This window comes from Entelurus aequoreus, linkage group LG03 (genome assembly GCF_033978785.1).
Source record: "Entelurus aequoreus isolate RoL-2023_Sb linkage group LG03, RoL_Eaeq_v1.1, whole genome shotgun sequence".
Lineage (NCBI taxonomy): Eukaryota > Metazoa > Chordata > Actinopteri > Syngnathiformes > Syngnathidae > Entelurus > Entelurus aequoreus.
This window is the reverse complement of record NC_084733.1, coordinates 55,537,945-55,553,875: the sequence shown is the minus strand read 5'-3', so window position 1 is coordinate 55,553,875 and position 15,931 is coordinate 55,537,945. Positions and strand designations below refer to the sequence as shown.

Sequence of the window (15,931 nt, the reverse complement as noted above, 5' to 3'; positions counted from 1 at the left end):
CTCTCTCTCTCTCTCTCTCTCTTCTCTCTCTCTCTCTCTCTCTCTCTCTCTCTCTCAATCCCCCAATCCCCCAATCCCTCTCTCTCTCTCTCTCTCTCTCTCTCTCTCTCTCTCTCTCTCTCTCTCTCTCTCTCTCTCTCTCTCTCTCTCTCTCTCTCTCTCTCTCTCTCTCTCTCTCTCTCTCTCTCTCTTCGCTGCTCTCTTCAACTTCCATGGCTTGAGTGGCCCACTTGCACTCCTGCTCGCAGCCGAAGAGGGATCATGTAAGGCATCACAACAATACGAAAACAAAAAGGATGAAAAGAGAGGGAGAGCAACTTTAGAGATGTGGCTTTATTTTAGGAACTGGCCGCTCATCCCACCTTGTTGTCCTACGCGACCGACAACGGCAGAGGGAATGCTTGTTGTGGCGTAAAACTATTCCATCGCCGCCGATTTGGAATCGGAGCCCACGGTGGAGGAAGGTTGCCTCCCGAAGCCTTGACGCCTGTATGAATGCTGCATCCATTAGTCGGACAAGCAGCAGCTTGGATCACCGAGAAGAGCGCGAATGGGAATGTTGCTCCAAGATCTGATGCCATTCACTTTAAGTTGCTGGCCTTTTCTCCTCGGTCATTGCCTTCTCTCGCTTCTTTTACTCTCTTGCCAGGTAAGATCCGACACTTTTCTTCTTTTTCCCCCACGCATGACAAACTACAGCCGTGCATCATTCTACACCACACATCAGTTTGGTCTGACTGTGTAATGACGGCCAGCTTTATGATTGTTGCCCACTAGTGTACACTACAATTAATATATGCAGCCATATTGGGATTACATTGTGGGGACAAAACAAAACACCAAGTGTGATACAGTACACTTATGAATTGTCAACAATAATAATTAATTCCTCTCCAAACTGAGCAATTTAGTGTCATTCTAAAGTCGTCAGCTTGTGTATTGTGTCTCCAACAGAAATAATTCGGAAACACCTTTCCGTATGATACGATAATAAACATATTTTTACATTAACACCTCTCTAAAACTGTCAAAACTGAGCATACAACTCCTGTATTACACAACATCAACAAAAATAATACACATTGTTACGTTAAGTCCTCTTCAAGACTGTCAGAACATGGCACTGTTCTGTCTTTCTAAAGTCAGCAGTGCCCGTACTGTGCATGTGCATCTATGCCAAAAAGCTTATAGTTAAATCAATACATTTACAAAAGCAGCACTTTAAGTGCACGTGTACCTAATGGTGTGTCCGTAATGCATGCTTGGGTTGCTGGTGGTACACATTTCATGCACATGAATAGAGACAAAACTCATGTGCATGGTAGACACACACTAGTTATTTCTGCCAACACGATTGGGTTATCCCAGCACGAAGGTGCAGCAGGCATATGCTAGTGCTGAGTAGTGTAACCTGTGCCCCTGCACACTGCTGCCTACAGATGAGCTGTTGCTCACGCACACACACTGTTAGCAGGGTTCACGTGTAATATGATCTGCTTGAGTTTGCAAGTCCACCCACTCACACTCCTCGGGGGGGCGGCCTGCAGCCCACTCGGTGGTGGGTGGGTGGCTTCTTACAGGGATGTGCAGCTGGAGATGTGCTACAGTCACAACGTTGGCGCTGTGCGTGAGGACAGCCTCTCAAGTCTTTTTCATGTGCTTCCTCATTCCGCAAAAAGGGAGAACTTCAGAGGTCATGCTCGCGGACCGTGGCAGAGAAAGTTAGCCAACAGTGCCAGCTGGCGTGCCAATGTAGAAGATACCCGCCCCTTCCCCCGCCGCCGCCTCCGCCCACCTCCCCCGCGGCTACAGGGCGCTACAGGTAAGAATCCAGCACCCGCCTCACTCCCAGAATTCCATGTGAAGGGCTTTTGTTCGTGCAAAAATGCGTCATCCGTCCTCTTGAGTTTTGCACGTGTACTCCCATGCATGTGAGGAGAGGCGGCAGAATGTTGACAGCAGAGCTAATTTATGCGTGGCCTGACCTTGGGGAGTACCCAGCTGCCTGTGAGATCCAAGCCTGCTGGGCCGCCAAGCTCACTGGCTCATCGCAAGGGTTTCCCTCTGAGGACCCCTTGATTAAAACACAGATAACTTCATTAAATGAGCTATAATTCGATTGAGATAAGAGACTAATGAGGCAGCATGCTTGTTTCAGCTTTTTTTTGTTTTGAAGTTTGGAGCTGGCAGCGATAAGTGTTTGTTGTTGCAGCGTCTCTGAAGTCCACTGATGGACCAACATGTTTCACCTGCCTGCATGCCCGCTGCAAGTGGGTATGATTTGTACCTGGTCTTGAGCCCCTTAATGAACAGTGCGCTGAGATATGGGCGACAGGCATTGCTGATGATGCAGCCATTGTGAGCTATTACCGTGACTCTTTAGAATCACTCACCCTCAGCCCTTTTATATACGAGGAGGGACGAGTACTTCATCATCAGCAGGCAGCACTGGAAAGGTTTTCATCAATCTGCTACAATGATTTTTTTGGAACACTGTTTGTTTTTTTCCCCTGACACACCCAGTGGGAGTCATGGAAGCCCCCACCCTCCACGTTGTGACTGTCGTCAAGGTCACCGAACAAATGCTGCCAAAATCATCTGACTGTAGGCTCAAGTGATGCTGACAATGGCAATGCTCAAATTAGGAAACAACATTTTAAACTGACAACTGATGGTTTGTTTACACCGCAAGTGAGCCTACAAAACACTAACATTAGAAAATGCATCTCCTAAGTCGGGCATAAACTGTGCGAAATAGGCCTCTGTGTAAACCTGCGTTGGCCGGTTCATTTTTTATTTGAGGCCTATTTCAAACCTCATCGGCTTAAAATAGGCAAACATACATTTTACAGGAGGAATCAAGGAGTTATTATTAAAGAGAATCACATGTTAATACTTGCACAAATAAACAACAAGAGTACAAAGAGGCAGAGAGTTGTGTTTCTCACTTCTTTATCAAAATAGTGTCACTTTTGGCCCCATAGTGGATTACAGCGGTACCTCAATTTACGAGCACTTTGCGCTCCACAACCAAGCTCATAACTCAGAACAAGCATATCTCCAATCAGCCCCACCCACTGAAATTAATTGAAATCAATTTCATCTGTGCTTGGCCCTTCCAAAACACCACAATCCAAACATGTAATATTGTTTTATTTGGTTGAGTGAAGTTGACAAAAGTGATATGTATGTCTGTGTACCAAAAGTAATTTTCCGACCGCTCAGGTTGTTGAGACAGGAGTAGACAGAACAAATTGAACCACGGTATATGCAGCTTCTCAATATTTTTATGGATAAATGTTCATTGTTTGTGGACGCATGCTGCAGAGGCTGGCTGCAGATTGTGCAATGCTGACTGACTCATCGGGTAGCCTGCTAAAATGTACAGTAGAACATATTTTTAATTATTTGTTTCTCTGATTTGGTCTTACGCTTCCTCTCTGTCTTTGTGCTGGTAGTTGAATGGCAGGATTGTGTCTATCTCAGAACGGCACTCAAATGTAGGTGTCAACTGGGGGGCGGTATAGCTCGGTTGGTAGAGTGGCCGTGCCAGCAACTTGAGGGTTGCAGGTTCGATCCCCGCTTCCGCCATCCTGCCGTTGTGTCCTTGGGCAAGACACTTTACCCACCTGCTCCCAGTGCCACCCACACTGCTTTAAATGTAACTTAGATATTGGGTTTCACTTCGTAAAGCGCTTTGAGTCACTAGAGAAAAAGCGCTATATAAATATAGTTCACTTCACTTCACAACTGTCTAATTAAAACTTATTTTTATTTCTTGTGTAGACGAAGCAGAAACAACAACGTGTAACAATATATTAACTCTTTATTGCTGAATTGGCACAGACTTATTACAAACATTACTTCAATCTGTAACGCTTGTACAGTGGGTCTGGGTTAGTTTTTGCCTCATCCCTAACTTAAAGCGTGAGTGAAGAATACGTTTAAGAATGTACCAACTTGATAAGACCTGATGAGTCAGAAAGACAAAGAGACGATACAATATCATCTGCTCACAGCAGCTAGTCCTGGAAGTCCCACTCATTAATGCTTCAGTCACACGTTGGAATGAGGCTAAAATACAACCTTACCTACTGTAACTCGAGGTATGCTCACAACCTAAAGCATAACATGTTTAAAGACATTTCGCACCTCAAATTACTTGTAAGTTAAGGTACTCATTATTTGCAGTATCACTGTATTTTGCAGTCGTACTCTATGAAAAAAGCACAGCATTGGAGTCAATATTGTATGGAAATGTTTGTCTGGGCACTTGATGACACGGAGTGACATGCTGGCAAATGCATTACGGTACTTTGTTACACACAAAGCCCTATGGCATAGTTTTTTTGTTTTGTTTTTGAGAGCACAGCTAATGGGGACATCCAAAAATAAACAGATCTCCATTGTGACTTTTTTTCACCAAAAAGGCTAAAACACTCAGATAAACAAATAAACATGCTAAGGTTGTCAAGACGTGGACTGTGGGGGGTTTGTTTTCCCGAGATGCAAGAGAAGAAGGAGCGTACATGGCGTGAAGGTAAGGACATGATTTAATAATGACTATAAAAAGGTACAAACAAAAGGTGCGCACAAGGCGGAGATACAAACTTGGCTAATGAAACAAAAGCTAGCACTTGGGCAAAAACTATGGACATGAAACAAAAGGACTTACTGTGGTATAGTATGAAGCATGAGCTATGGTTACAGCAGAGTGAACAGAAGCATTTAGAGCAGAGCATGAATAATGTCAATGTCGCCAGGACGACCAACTGAAAATGACAGGCTTAAATAGTATTGACATGATTGGCAACAGGTGCGTGAGTGAAAATGTGAACCAGGTGAAACTAATGGTTGCTATGGTGACAAAAAAATGGAGTGAAAACAGGAACCAAAAAGAGTCCAAAAACCAAACAGGACATAACTTAAACAAAACATGATCACAGACATGACAAAGTTTTAGTGAGCACCAAAAAGCCAACCAAACTATCTAGGGCAGGTGTGGCCAAATTTTGAAAATGTGTAAATGTGCCAATGAACTGCGGGCCAAAGATACATTTTAAGCGCAAAGCATTACCATGAGTAAGGAGTTTAGCCCCATACCACCATATTTAAGTTAGTGTGAATGGTGCAGTATTTCTATTACGAGTAGAATTGCTGTTGTTTTGTCATTATTCCTTTGGACATATTTTCTGTTTGTGTGCGCTCAGTGTGTGCGTTTTGACACACGAATGCGCCACACCTCGGCTCAGCAATGTCAGTGCCGCACGGCAGCACTTGTGGATGTTTTCCAAAGGCAGTAGTACCTTTTAAAATTCAATAGAACCACTGTACTTTATTAGTAGTGGTGTAATGTACAACCCTCTTGCCCCACCATTATACAATAAACCTGACAGCAGTGGAGAGAACGGCTGAAATCGTTGTTGTTGTTTTTTTTACATTCATCATGCTTCGGTTGATGAATAAACGAAGAACTACACGGGGAAGAAGCCGTCATCTACGACTGTTATCTCTTGTGAATTTTTTGAAGGTATGTAACGTTAATATTTTCACATTCACAAGCGTTTAAGTTTTAGTATTTTATTATTATTATTTAGTATTTTAGCCTAACTTTTGCTAGCGTGGCTGGCTGGCTAAAATTAAAAACTAATGTTCCAAAATAACATGTAATATATTATATAACTTATGCAGAAGTTGTGCATTTGTCTCTGGCCCTACCTGAGCAAGTCAGCATTTGAAACGCCTCACTCTGAAGGGCTAGATTCATACCCCCTACTCCTCGTTATGCCCACTACCCTTACATTCAAAGAGTCATTGGAACACCACTACCTTTACGGGAACGCACAAAATGTAGGGATAGGGCTAAAGTGTAGGGTGAGGGGGTTCATTGGGATTAGGCCTGAATGACGCACACTAATGTAGTCACGGATGAGGCCACATGCCAAGTGTTTGACTTTTGGATCATTTTGAGTCTATATGCGGAATTCTGAATTGTGTTGGTGATCATTAGTAAGCACTTGCAAGTCATTCTGTGACTCAGCTACGTTATGTGCATGCATGTATGCACAGTATGTGTCACGGCCAGGGCCATTCCAATGCGCCCTCATCTGTTCGTCCTGACGAGCGCACGGCGGGCCACGCCCACATGCGCTCTCTCTCCGCTGACAGCGCGCTCGGACACTCTCCTGCTCACGCTGTGTGCAGCACGCCCACGCAGCGACAAGCCTGCACGCAATCTCCTATCTGCACACCTTGGACTGATGAGGGCGAGCTGGATAAAGGACCAGCGGACCCATGGATCCACGCGGGAACTTAGTTTCTCTATGGTGTACAGTAAGCGATCATCCTGCTTGATGCAATCCTGTTCTCTCTGTCTGTTTTCCCTTCCGTGTTTCATTGTGTCTCATCCTACCGCAGACCTCCGTTCCCGTGTTTGACGTTGCTGTGTGTCTCGTCATTTCCTCGTCGTCGTTCCCCTGCTTCTCGGACTGCCCCCTTGGATCTCAACCTCCCGCTTGGACATGGATTTTTCTCTTCCCATGGACTGCCTTGTACCTTCGCTTTCGTCAACACTTGGTAACACACACTTCAGCTAATCTACACACATAGTCACACACATTCACTCTTGGATTTTGTCACACACCATTCTGTAGTTTATTAGTATTGTTTATTATTATTATATATATATATATATATATATATATATATATATATATATATATATATATATATATATATATATATATAATAAATCTTTGTATATACTGCCCCCTGGTGTCTGAGCCGTCACCTCCCCTTTAGTGAAACATAACAGTAAGTTCCCGCCAAAATTGATTAGGGACCTGACGGCACAGTGACTTTAGCCCCGCCCCAGTGACATTAGCCCCGCCCCCAGTGACATTATTTTTTTCTCTCCTCTTTTTGCCCCATTCACGATGTCTTTTTCTTTTTTCGCTCCACACGGGAGGATTTGTCTTGTTCTGTCGACATGTCGTGGAAAGGCATGTTTAGTAGCAATATGGGCAAGAAATAATTTTCTCACCGCCTGGACACCCTCTTTCCACCCTCAGTGTCTGTTCCTCAGTCTACTGGAAGCGTCTGGAATCCGCCTTTGGAGGGGGGAATGGTACCGACAGCCGTGCTGGTGAGGTAGCACAGCTGCGGCCAGCAAGACCGCTATCTTCGGTCTTTCAGTTTGCCTGGCCGCACTCACCAACCCCGCTACCAGCACCAGCATCACCAGTCTCCAGGCTAGCGTCCGAGCTAGCACCAGTCCCCAGGCTAGTGTCCGAGCTAGCACCAGTCCCCAGGCTAGCGTCCGACCCACCACCAGTCCCCAGGCTAGCGTCCGAGCCACCAACAGTCCCCAGGCTAGCGTCCGAGCTAGCACCAGTCCCCAGGCTAGCGTCTGAGCTAGCACCAGTCCCCGGGCTAGCGTCCGAGCTAGCACCAGTCCCTGAGCTAGCATCCGAGCTAGCACCAGTTCCCGAGCTAGCCTCCGAGCTAGCACCTGTCCCCAAGCTAGCCTCCGAGCTAGCACCTGTCCCCGAGCTAGCCTCCGAGCTAGCACCTGTCCCCGAGCTATCCTCCGAGCTAGCACCAGCTTCCAGGCTGATCCCTGCGTCTCCGCCAGCTTCCAGGCTGACCCCTGCGTCGCCGCCAGCTTCCAGGCTGACCCCTGTGTCTCCGCCAGCTTCCAGGCTGGCCTCGACCTCTCCCCCTCGGCCGGCAGCGCCGACCTCTGCCTCTCGGCCAGCAGCGTCGACCTCAGCTCCTCGGCCAGCAGTGTCGACCTCAGCACCTCGGGCTGCAGCGCCGACCTCAGCACCTCGGCCTGATCCTCAGCCGTCCTCCTCGTCTCCGGCGCCGCCAACGTCTGCTGCTTCCATGCCTGCATTGCAGATGACGTCTTCTTCCACGCCGCCGATGACGTCCGCTGCTTCCACGCCGCCGATGACGTCCGCTGCTTCCACGCCGATGACGTCCGCTGCTTCCACGACGGCGTCTTCCTGTTCCTCTTCGCTTCAGATGACGATGTGCCCTCCTCTTCGTGTCCGGCGGGCCGTACCACGGCGCCACTTGCGTCCGCCTTACCGACGGCCAAGAAGTCGACCGTTCCTTGGTCGTCCACCTCGCCGGCCGCAGCAGCGGTGTACTCGCCGCCGCCACCAGACTTGTCCCCGATGGCTTCTGAGACACTTGGGCCGGCGACCCACCACCACTTCTCCCCTCCGCCCTCCCTTACCTTTTGAGTTTGTTATTTATTTTTCTACCGTGACTATCCTGATGCTCCCCGGCGCTCGTCGGGTGACTCGCCTAAGGGTGGGGATACTGTCACGGCCAGGGCCATTCCAATGCGCCCTCATCTGTTCGTCCTGACGAGCGCACCGCGGGCCACGCCCACATGCGCTCTCTCTCCGCTGACAGTGCGCTCGGACACGCCCCTGCTCACGCTGTGCGCAGCACGCCCACGCAGCGACAAGCCTGCACGCAATCTCCTATCTGCACACCTGGGACTGATGAGGGCGAGCTGGATAAAGGACCAGCGGACCCATGGATCCACGCGGGAACTTAGTTTCTCTATGGTGTACAGTAAGCGATCATCCTGCTTGATGCAATCCTGCTCTCTCTGTCTGTTTTCCCTTCCGTGTTTCATTGTGTCTCATCCTACCGCAGACCTCCGTTCCCGTGTTTGACGTTGCTGTGTGTCTCGTCATTTCCTCGTCGTCGTTCCCCTGCTTATCGGACTGCCCCCTTAGATCTCGACCTTCCGCTTGGAGACGGATCTCTCTCTTCCCATGGACTCAAGTTCCTTCGCTTTCGTCAACACTTGGTAACACACACTTCAGCTAATCTACACACATAGTCACACACATACACTCTTGGATTTTGTCACACACCATTCTATAGTTTATTAGTATTGTTTATTTTATATATATATATATATATATATATATATATATACATGTATATATATATATATATATATATATATATATATATATATATATATATATATATATATATATATATATATATATATATATATATATATATATATATATATATATATATATATATATAATAAATCTTTGTATATACCGCCCCCTGGTGTCTGAGCCGTCACCTCCCCTTTAGTGAAACATAACAGTATGTGTGGAATCGTAACGGGCCCTAGACCACCTCTTCCAATCATTCTAAACAAGACAAAGTAGGCTATATCTGTCACGCTGGCCAAACGCATGGTAAAAAACGTCAAAACGAGGCTTTGGTGGCAGTTTGAACAAGTCTCCTGAAACACTGAAAACTATCATCTTTAAAAACAGAGGACATACGCGTGTGTACATCATTGTGAGTAACCATGCACAAGTCCATCGTGGACAAAACAACTATGACCGATAACAACGCTGATGTTGCATTTGGATGGCATAAGCCAAATTTGTTGGCCTAGTTTACCTGTGACTGGTTATTTCAGTTATGTTGGCCTCTTTACCAAAGCACATCACGTGTGTTGCATCATGCTCTCATCACTCATTTATATTCACACACACGTCAGTCTGAGAAGGGAGAAAATGACAGCGGTACAGGCCCGAAGACCTCGTTGCTGACAACCGTCATGATTGACATGGACTCTTACAGAGGTGGGAGGGGTGAGACAAACACTGTCAAGTCGCCTGTTACAACTCTCACTCAACTGAGACTTTTTCCCAAATTATGACCACTTCCACTACTAATGTATTCTTATTTTTCATTTTCTTCCTAAAATGTTTGCGCCTGAGCTAACCACCAACATATTACGTGCATGCTTTAAATTCTAAACCACATTCCTTATCCTTTCTTTCCCTATTGAACAATGGTAATGTATGTTAAACACAGGAAGTGAACAAAATGAGAACACCGAGAAGGGGCAAAAATATCTGCTTTTTCCTATCCTTTTGAGACGTGAGAAGTATACATGTGCACTACCTCAATTAAAAATGGTTAACTATGTTTGTCTGGAAGTAAAGCAACATGTTCAGTATGTCGACAAAGGCTTTTCGAAAAAAATTTCCGCTAAGACCTTGGCAAACATGTTGTTTTGTTTTGTTGCCTGCACAAAGTGGTATTTTTGCGGCTTTTTTCCTCCTTGTAGCGGCTGGGAGGGTAGGAATGGGCATTTTGTTGTTTGATGACATGTTTTACTGTAAAATCTAGTATCTGTTTTGTGGTGGATTTAATTAGAACACTAGGCTATCACAGCAGATGTACAATATATGGAACCATGTGACCAGAATAGCAAACAGATGCTTTGGATGTGGCAAGTATGATCATATAAAGTTGCGTAGCATAGCATACAAACAGAGTGTAGCGATCGAGGAGTAGAGTGGCGTCACATCTGATATCAGTGTAATATAGACATTTGACAAAAGTGCAGTTCCAGCCTTTTCTTTCTTCTCCTTGAAATCTCAGTGACAGTGATAAAGTGCACACTCTTTAAACACTTCCCTAAAAGTATACACACACCCACATCAATGCCCACGTGACCAGCACACACACAATCACACGCACGGCGCTTCCCACCAACTTATAGAGCGACGGGTTTACCTATCCAGAAAATGTTGAAATGTTAATACTAAGACAACAACTGATATTCAGGTTGTTGTCATCTTACAATATAAATAACTTCTTAGCATATTGGATTGGTTTAAGCCTATTTGCAATATGAAAAATATCAAAATGAGCCCCAGCAACTTTTGATTATTCAGCATGCGGCCTTTGGTGAAAAAAGCTTCCACACACCTGCCTTCAAGTTTTGACGAGCTGTGCTGTGTTGTGAGGAAATACAGTACATCCAGAAAGTATTTACACACAGGGCTTCACTTTGTTCACATTCTGTTATCCATCCATCCATCCATTTCTACCGCTTATCCCCTTCAGGGTCGCGGGGGGTGCTGGAGCCTATCTCAGCTACAATCGGGCGGAAGGCGGTGTACACCTGTTATGTTACAGCCTTATTCCAAAATAAATAAAAAAACAGTTTTTGGCCTAAAAGTCTACAGACATTACCGCATAATGACAAAAAAATAACACATGTACATAAGTATTCACAGCTTTTGTTCAATACTTTGTTGATGCACCTTTGGCAGCAATTACAGCCTCAAGTCATTTTGAAAACAATGCCACAAATTTGGTACACCTATCTTAGTGTAGTTAAACATTAAGATAGGTACAACTTATAGTTTTGCCCATACCTCTTTGCAACACCTCTCAAACTCCATCAAGTTGGATGGATAGCGTTGGTTTACATCCAGGATGTCTCTGCACATTGTTAGTCTAGTCAGGGAGGTGACCAAGAACCCGATGGTCACTCTGTCAAAGCTACAGCATTCCTCTGTAGAGAGAGGAGAACCTTCCAGAAGGACAACCATCTCTGCAGCAATCCACCAATCAGGCTTGTATGGTAAAGTGGCCAGACAGAAGCCATTTCTTACAAAAAAATGTTTGCCAAAAGGCACCTGTAAGACTCTCAGACCATGAGAAATTAAATTCTCTGGTCTGAAGAGACACACATTTAACTCTTTGGCATGAATGCCAGCCATCATGTTTGGAGGAAACCAGGCACCGCTCATCACCAGGCCAATACCATCCCTCCAGTAAAGCATAGTGGTGGCAGCATCATGCTGTGGGGATGTTTTTCAGTGGCAGGAACTGGGAGATTAGTCAGGATATAGGGAAAGATGAATGCAGCAATGTACAGAGACATCCTGGATAAAAAGCAACCCTTCCCATTCAACATGATGGAGCTTGAGAGATACTTCAAAGAGGAATGGGCATGTTGCGGTGGTCCTTTCCCCAAGATGCAAAAGGATGTCAGGAAGCAGTGTGCAGGTAAGATGCTGATTTATTCTCAATAGGCAACATATGTGATATTTGAGGTTAGCTTTAGCTTAGCATAGCAATGAAAAGAGTCTTTAGCCTGGAAAGTGAAAATACAAAAACTAGGAAGTAGCATAAAGTCAAACACCAACTGTCGCGTGTAACGAACAAGACTGCCAGGCAGAGTATGGCGCGAGGTAGGTATAAATATCTCTCTGATTAGTGATCAGGAGCAGGTAAGCGTCCCGACCACTAATCAGAAGCAGGTGAAGGAAATAAACACCCATGGCAACAAGAAAAACTAAAGAGGGCACTGAAACAGAAATGGACAGTAAAGGATAATATTACCAAACTAAACATCACTAACATGACTCGGGCAATGGGCCATGACAGAAAGTGTCCAAAGCTTGTGGCATCGTATTAAAAAAGACTTGAGACTGTAATTTCTGCCTAAGGTGCATCAACAAAGTATTGAGCAAAGGCTCTGAATATTTATGTACATGTCATTTTTTTATATTTAATACATTTGCAAAATTAAATAACAAAAAAAAAGTTTCACATTTTCATTATGTGTATTGAATTTTGAGGACAAAAACGAATTTATTCCATTTTGAATAAGACTGTAACATAACAAAATGTGGACAAAGTGAAGCTCTGTGAATACTCTCTAGATGCACTGTATGACAAGCAGACCCATTTAGCACATTTTAACTTCTTCACAAGACTGTTTACAAAAAGGTGAGACGTCATGAATGATTCATGTAACTGAGTTTTACTTTAATCTTCATAACTACATAATTATCTTCCCATTCTTTTATCTCAGGCCTGAGGTTTTGCTCTAAAGGGAAGTCTTTAAAAGGTGATGAATATGTATGCATGGATAATTCAGAAGAAATCTGGGACAATGACTGGCTGGGAACTTATCTAGCCTTCCAAAAAACCTGAGTCTTGCCCAAAACTGGAATCAACCCCATAGGGTGTAACAAAATACAGCATTAACAAACTTTCGTCGAAAACCGCATCATACTTGAAATGGGTCGTACGGAAACGTAGGTGCCACTGTAGATAGGCAGATAGGATGATGATTGCTGGACTACACTTTTGAATTTGCTGGAGCACACAACATCACATCAGAGTGGCTCGTCCAGCATACATCTAATGTGGAAAGAGCAGGTTTACGCACCAGTAATTGTTGTGGTGTAAGGGTGCTTCTGTAAGCATTGGATATCATTGAATCATCTTCTGGGGTTTTTTCTTGATGTTGTGTTGATGAACTCTTTCTGTTCTTCTCCCCAGTGGCAGAACCTATGGTGCCCTTAGTGAGACCCTGGTGGACGGACATGGACTTTATAGTGCTAGGAACAGTAGGCTGTGCCTCAGCCCTCTTCCTACTCTCAGCTATCATCATCTGTTACAAGGCCATCAAGAGGTTGGTTGTCACTTCTTCTTGACCAAACTTGTCGTCATGCTTTTGTTAGAATCATGTAGGGTGCAGACCTTTGGTATGGTTGAGCTGGCCAAAAAATCGGAAGGGAAAAAAGTGGGTTGTCATATTTGTGTTTCTTTGTCTAACTGATCGGCGGCCAGCACTCAAGGCTACGCCAGGTGTACGTTACTAAAAAAACCTCACTCCGTGACAACTCCAAAGAGTGTGCTAGGCTTTTAGCCTAGTGGCTAACACACTTACCTGTCAATCGGGTGACGTGGGTTCATGCCCCACTCGGAGAGGTGGCAGTAAGGGAAGATCGATACACAACTCAGAGCCGCTACATAACCATAACGATGGGGAAAGTTGTTCTTTCTGAATCCAAAGCGAACCAGCAGTTAAATCCTGGAAACATAAAACTTTATCAGGTCTACATTAAGTTGAACCATAACAGGCGAAGTGCTTCTCAGTTGTTTTCTGTTACGCCCCCGTTGGAAGAACAACACACTTCACGCCTCCGCCACGACTATAAATAATATTAATTGTCTAAAAAATTGGTACAAGTACACCCCTGCATAACATTTTATCCGTATTAACATTAAAAAAAAAAGATAAAAGAAGGTAAAATAGATCAACTTACAACAAACAATAACTTTAACATATGTTTAGTGTGTAATGGAAAATATTTAAAGTGCATGCATTTGCTTTAAATTAAAAAAAAGTATTAGTGTATATAAACTATAAAAAATGTTGACCAATTCAAACCATTTGATACTAAAACATGTAATTAAATAAACTCAATAAATAATATTAAATTCAAGTTGATCAGCAGCATTAACTCAGGAGCACAAAATATAACAAACTTATACCTACAATACAAAAATGAATAAAACAATTTGTGCTGATTTTTTAAATATTAAATGAGGAAGTCAGGATTAATGGCTACAATAAACATGTTTTGTAGTGCACAGATTTGGATCCATGCTACTGCATAATACTGATAAAGCATACGCCCCCTGTAACAGGTAAACAGAAATGTATTTGTTTTGGTGTCTGCTGGAAAGTGTGGGAATAGTTCCTCCAATTCTTGTTAAAAACTGGAATACCTTGCTCATTTTGAAAAGCAAATTTCGTTTAATGACACTATATCTGTAATACAGGAGCATTAAAAGCGGAGGAATGTCAAACATCTGGAGAATGCGGTCTCAACTCGATAAGATTGTTAGCCTTGCTAGCCAGCTAACAAGTATGAGGTAAAGTTGTGTGAAAAATAGATTTAACTATCATTTTAGCCAAAGTTGGTCAGCTAAACTTTGTCTAAATCAATTTAAGTACTTTTTAAAGGAGCGTCAATCTGCAATGCAATGAAGCAAGGCACAATAACAAACGCAATGGCACACGCACGCATGCACACACACGCGCGCGCGCGCACACACACACACACACACACACACACACACACACACACACACACACACACACACACACACACACACACACACACACACACACACACTAAACATTAGGCACCAATGCACCAGTATTATAAAATTAAACATACAATCTATTAGATAGCTAAAATGTTAAAAATGTATTAATGATACAATTATATGCGTTGAGTCTGTTAGAGTGCTAAAAATGCCAAAAGTTAATCAATAATCAATAATATATCAGTGTGCAGCTTTTAAACACATCATCACAAAATGCTTGTTTCTAATTTGAGCAAGTTAGTATTTTTTTATTGAGATTCAGATAAACCTTTATTGTCATTCTTCTAGGGGGTTACAACGAGATTAGTGGCAAGGTACTCTCACATCAATCAATCAATGTTTATTTATATAGCCCTAAATCACAAGTGTCTCAAAGGGCTGCACAAGCCACAACGACATCCTCGGTACAGAGCCCACATAAGGGCAAGGAAAACTCACCCCAGTGGGACGTTGATGTGAATGACTATGAGAAACCTTTGGAGAGGACCGCATATGTGGGTAACCCCCCCGCCCCCCCTCTAGGGGAGACCGAAAGCAATCGATGTCGAGTGGGTCTGACATAATATTGTGAAAGTCCAGTCCATAGTGGATCTAACATATCAGCGAAAGTCCAGTCCATAGTGGATCCAACATAATAGTGAGAGTCCAGTCCATAGTGGGGCCAGCAGGAAACCATCCCGAGCGGAGACGGGTCAGCAGCGCAGAGATGTCCCCAACCGATGCACAGGCGAGCGGTCCACCCCGGGTCCTGACTCTGGACAGCCAGCACTTCAACCATGGCCACCGGACCTGTTTAACTCCCCCTCCACAAGGGAGATGGGGGCAGAGGAGAAAAGAAAAGAAACGGCAGATCAACTGGTCTAAAAAGGGGGTCTATTTAAAGGCTAGAGTATACAAATGAGTTTAAGATGGGACTTAAATGCTTCTACTGAGGTAGCATCTCTAACTGTTACCGGGAGGGCATTCCAGAGTACTGGAGCCCGAACAGAAAACACTCTATAGCCCGCAGACTTTTTTTGGTCTCTGGGAATCACTAATAAGCCGGAGTTCTTTGAACGCAGATTTCTTGCCGGGACATATAGTACAATACAATCAGCAAGATTGGATAGAGCTAGACCGTGTAGTATTTTATAGGTAAGTAGTAAAACCTTAAAGTCAC

At 44.2% G+C, this 15,931-nt stretch overlaps 1 protein-coding gene across 1 annotated transcript in view; it reads left to right on the top strand.

The window, feature by feature from the left end:
- The first annotated feature begins 249 nt into the window (after positions 1–249).
- The window catches only part of prima1 (proline rich membrane anchor 1), a 60,155-nt gene continuing 44,473 nt past the window's right edge, over positions 250–15,931 (top strand). The window contains 4 exon segments of the mRNA XM_062040579.1: positions 250–649; positions 1,680–1,790; positions 1,792–1,822; positions 13,153–13,285. Of these exon segments, the coding sequence (XP_061896563.1) occupies positions 551–649; positions 1,680–1,790; positions 1,792–1,822; positions 13,153–13,285 (374 nt within the window). The 5' untranslated portion in view covers positions 250–550.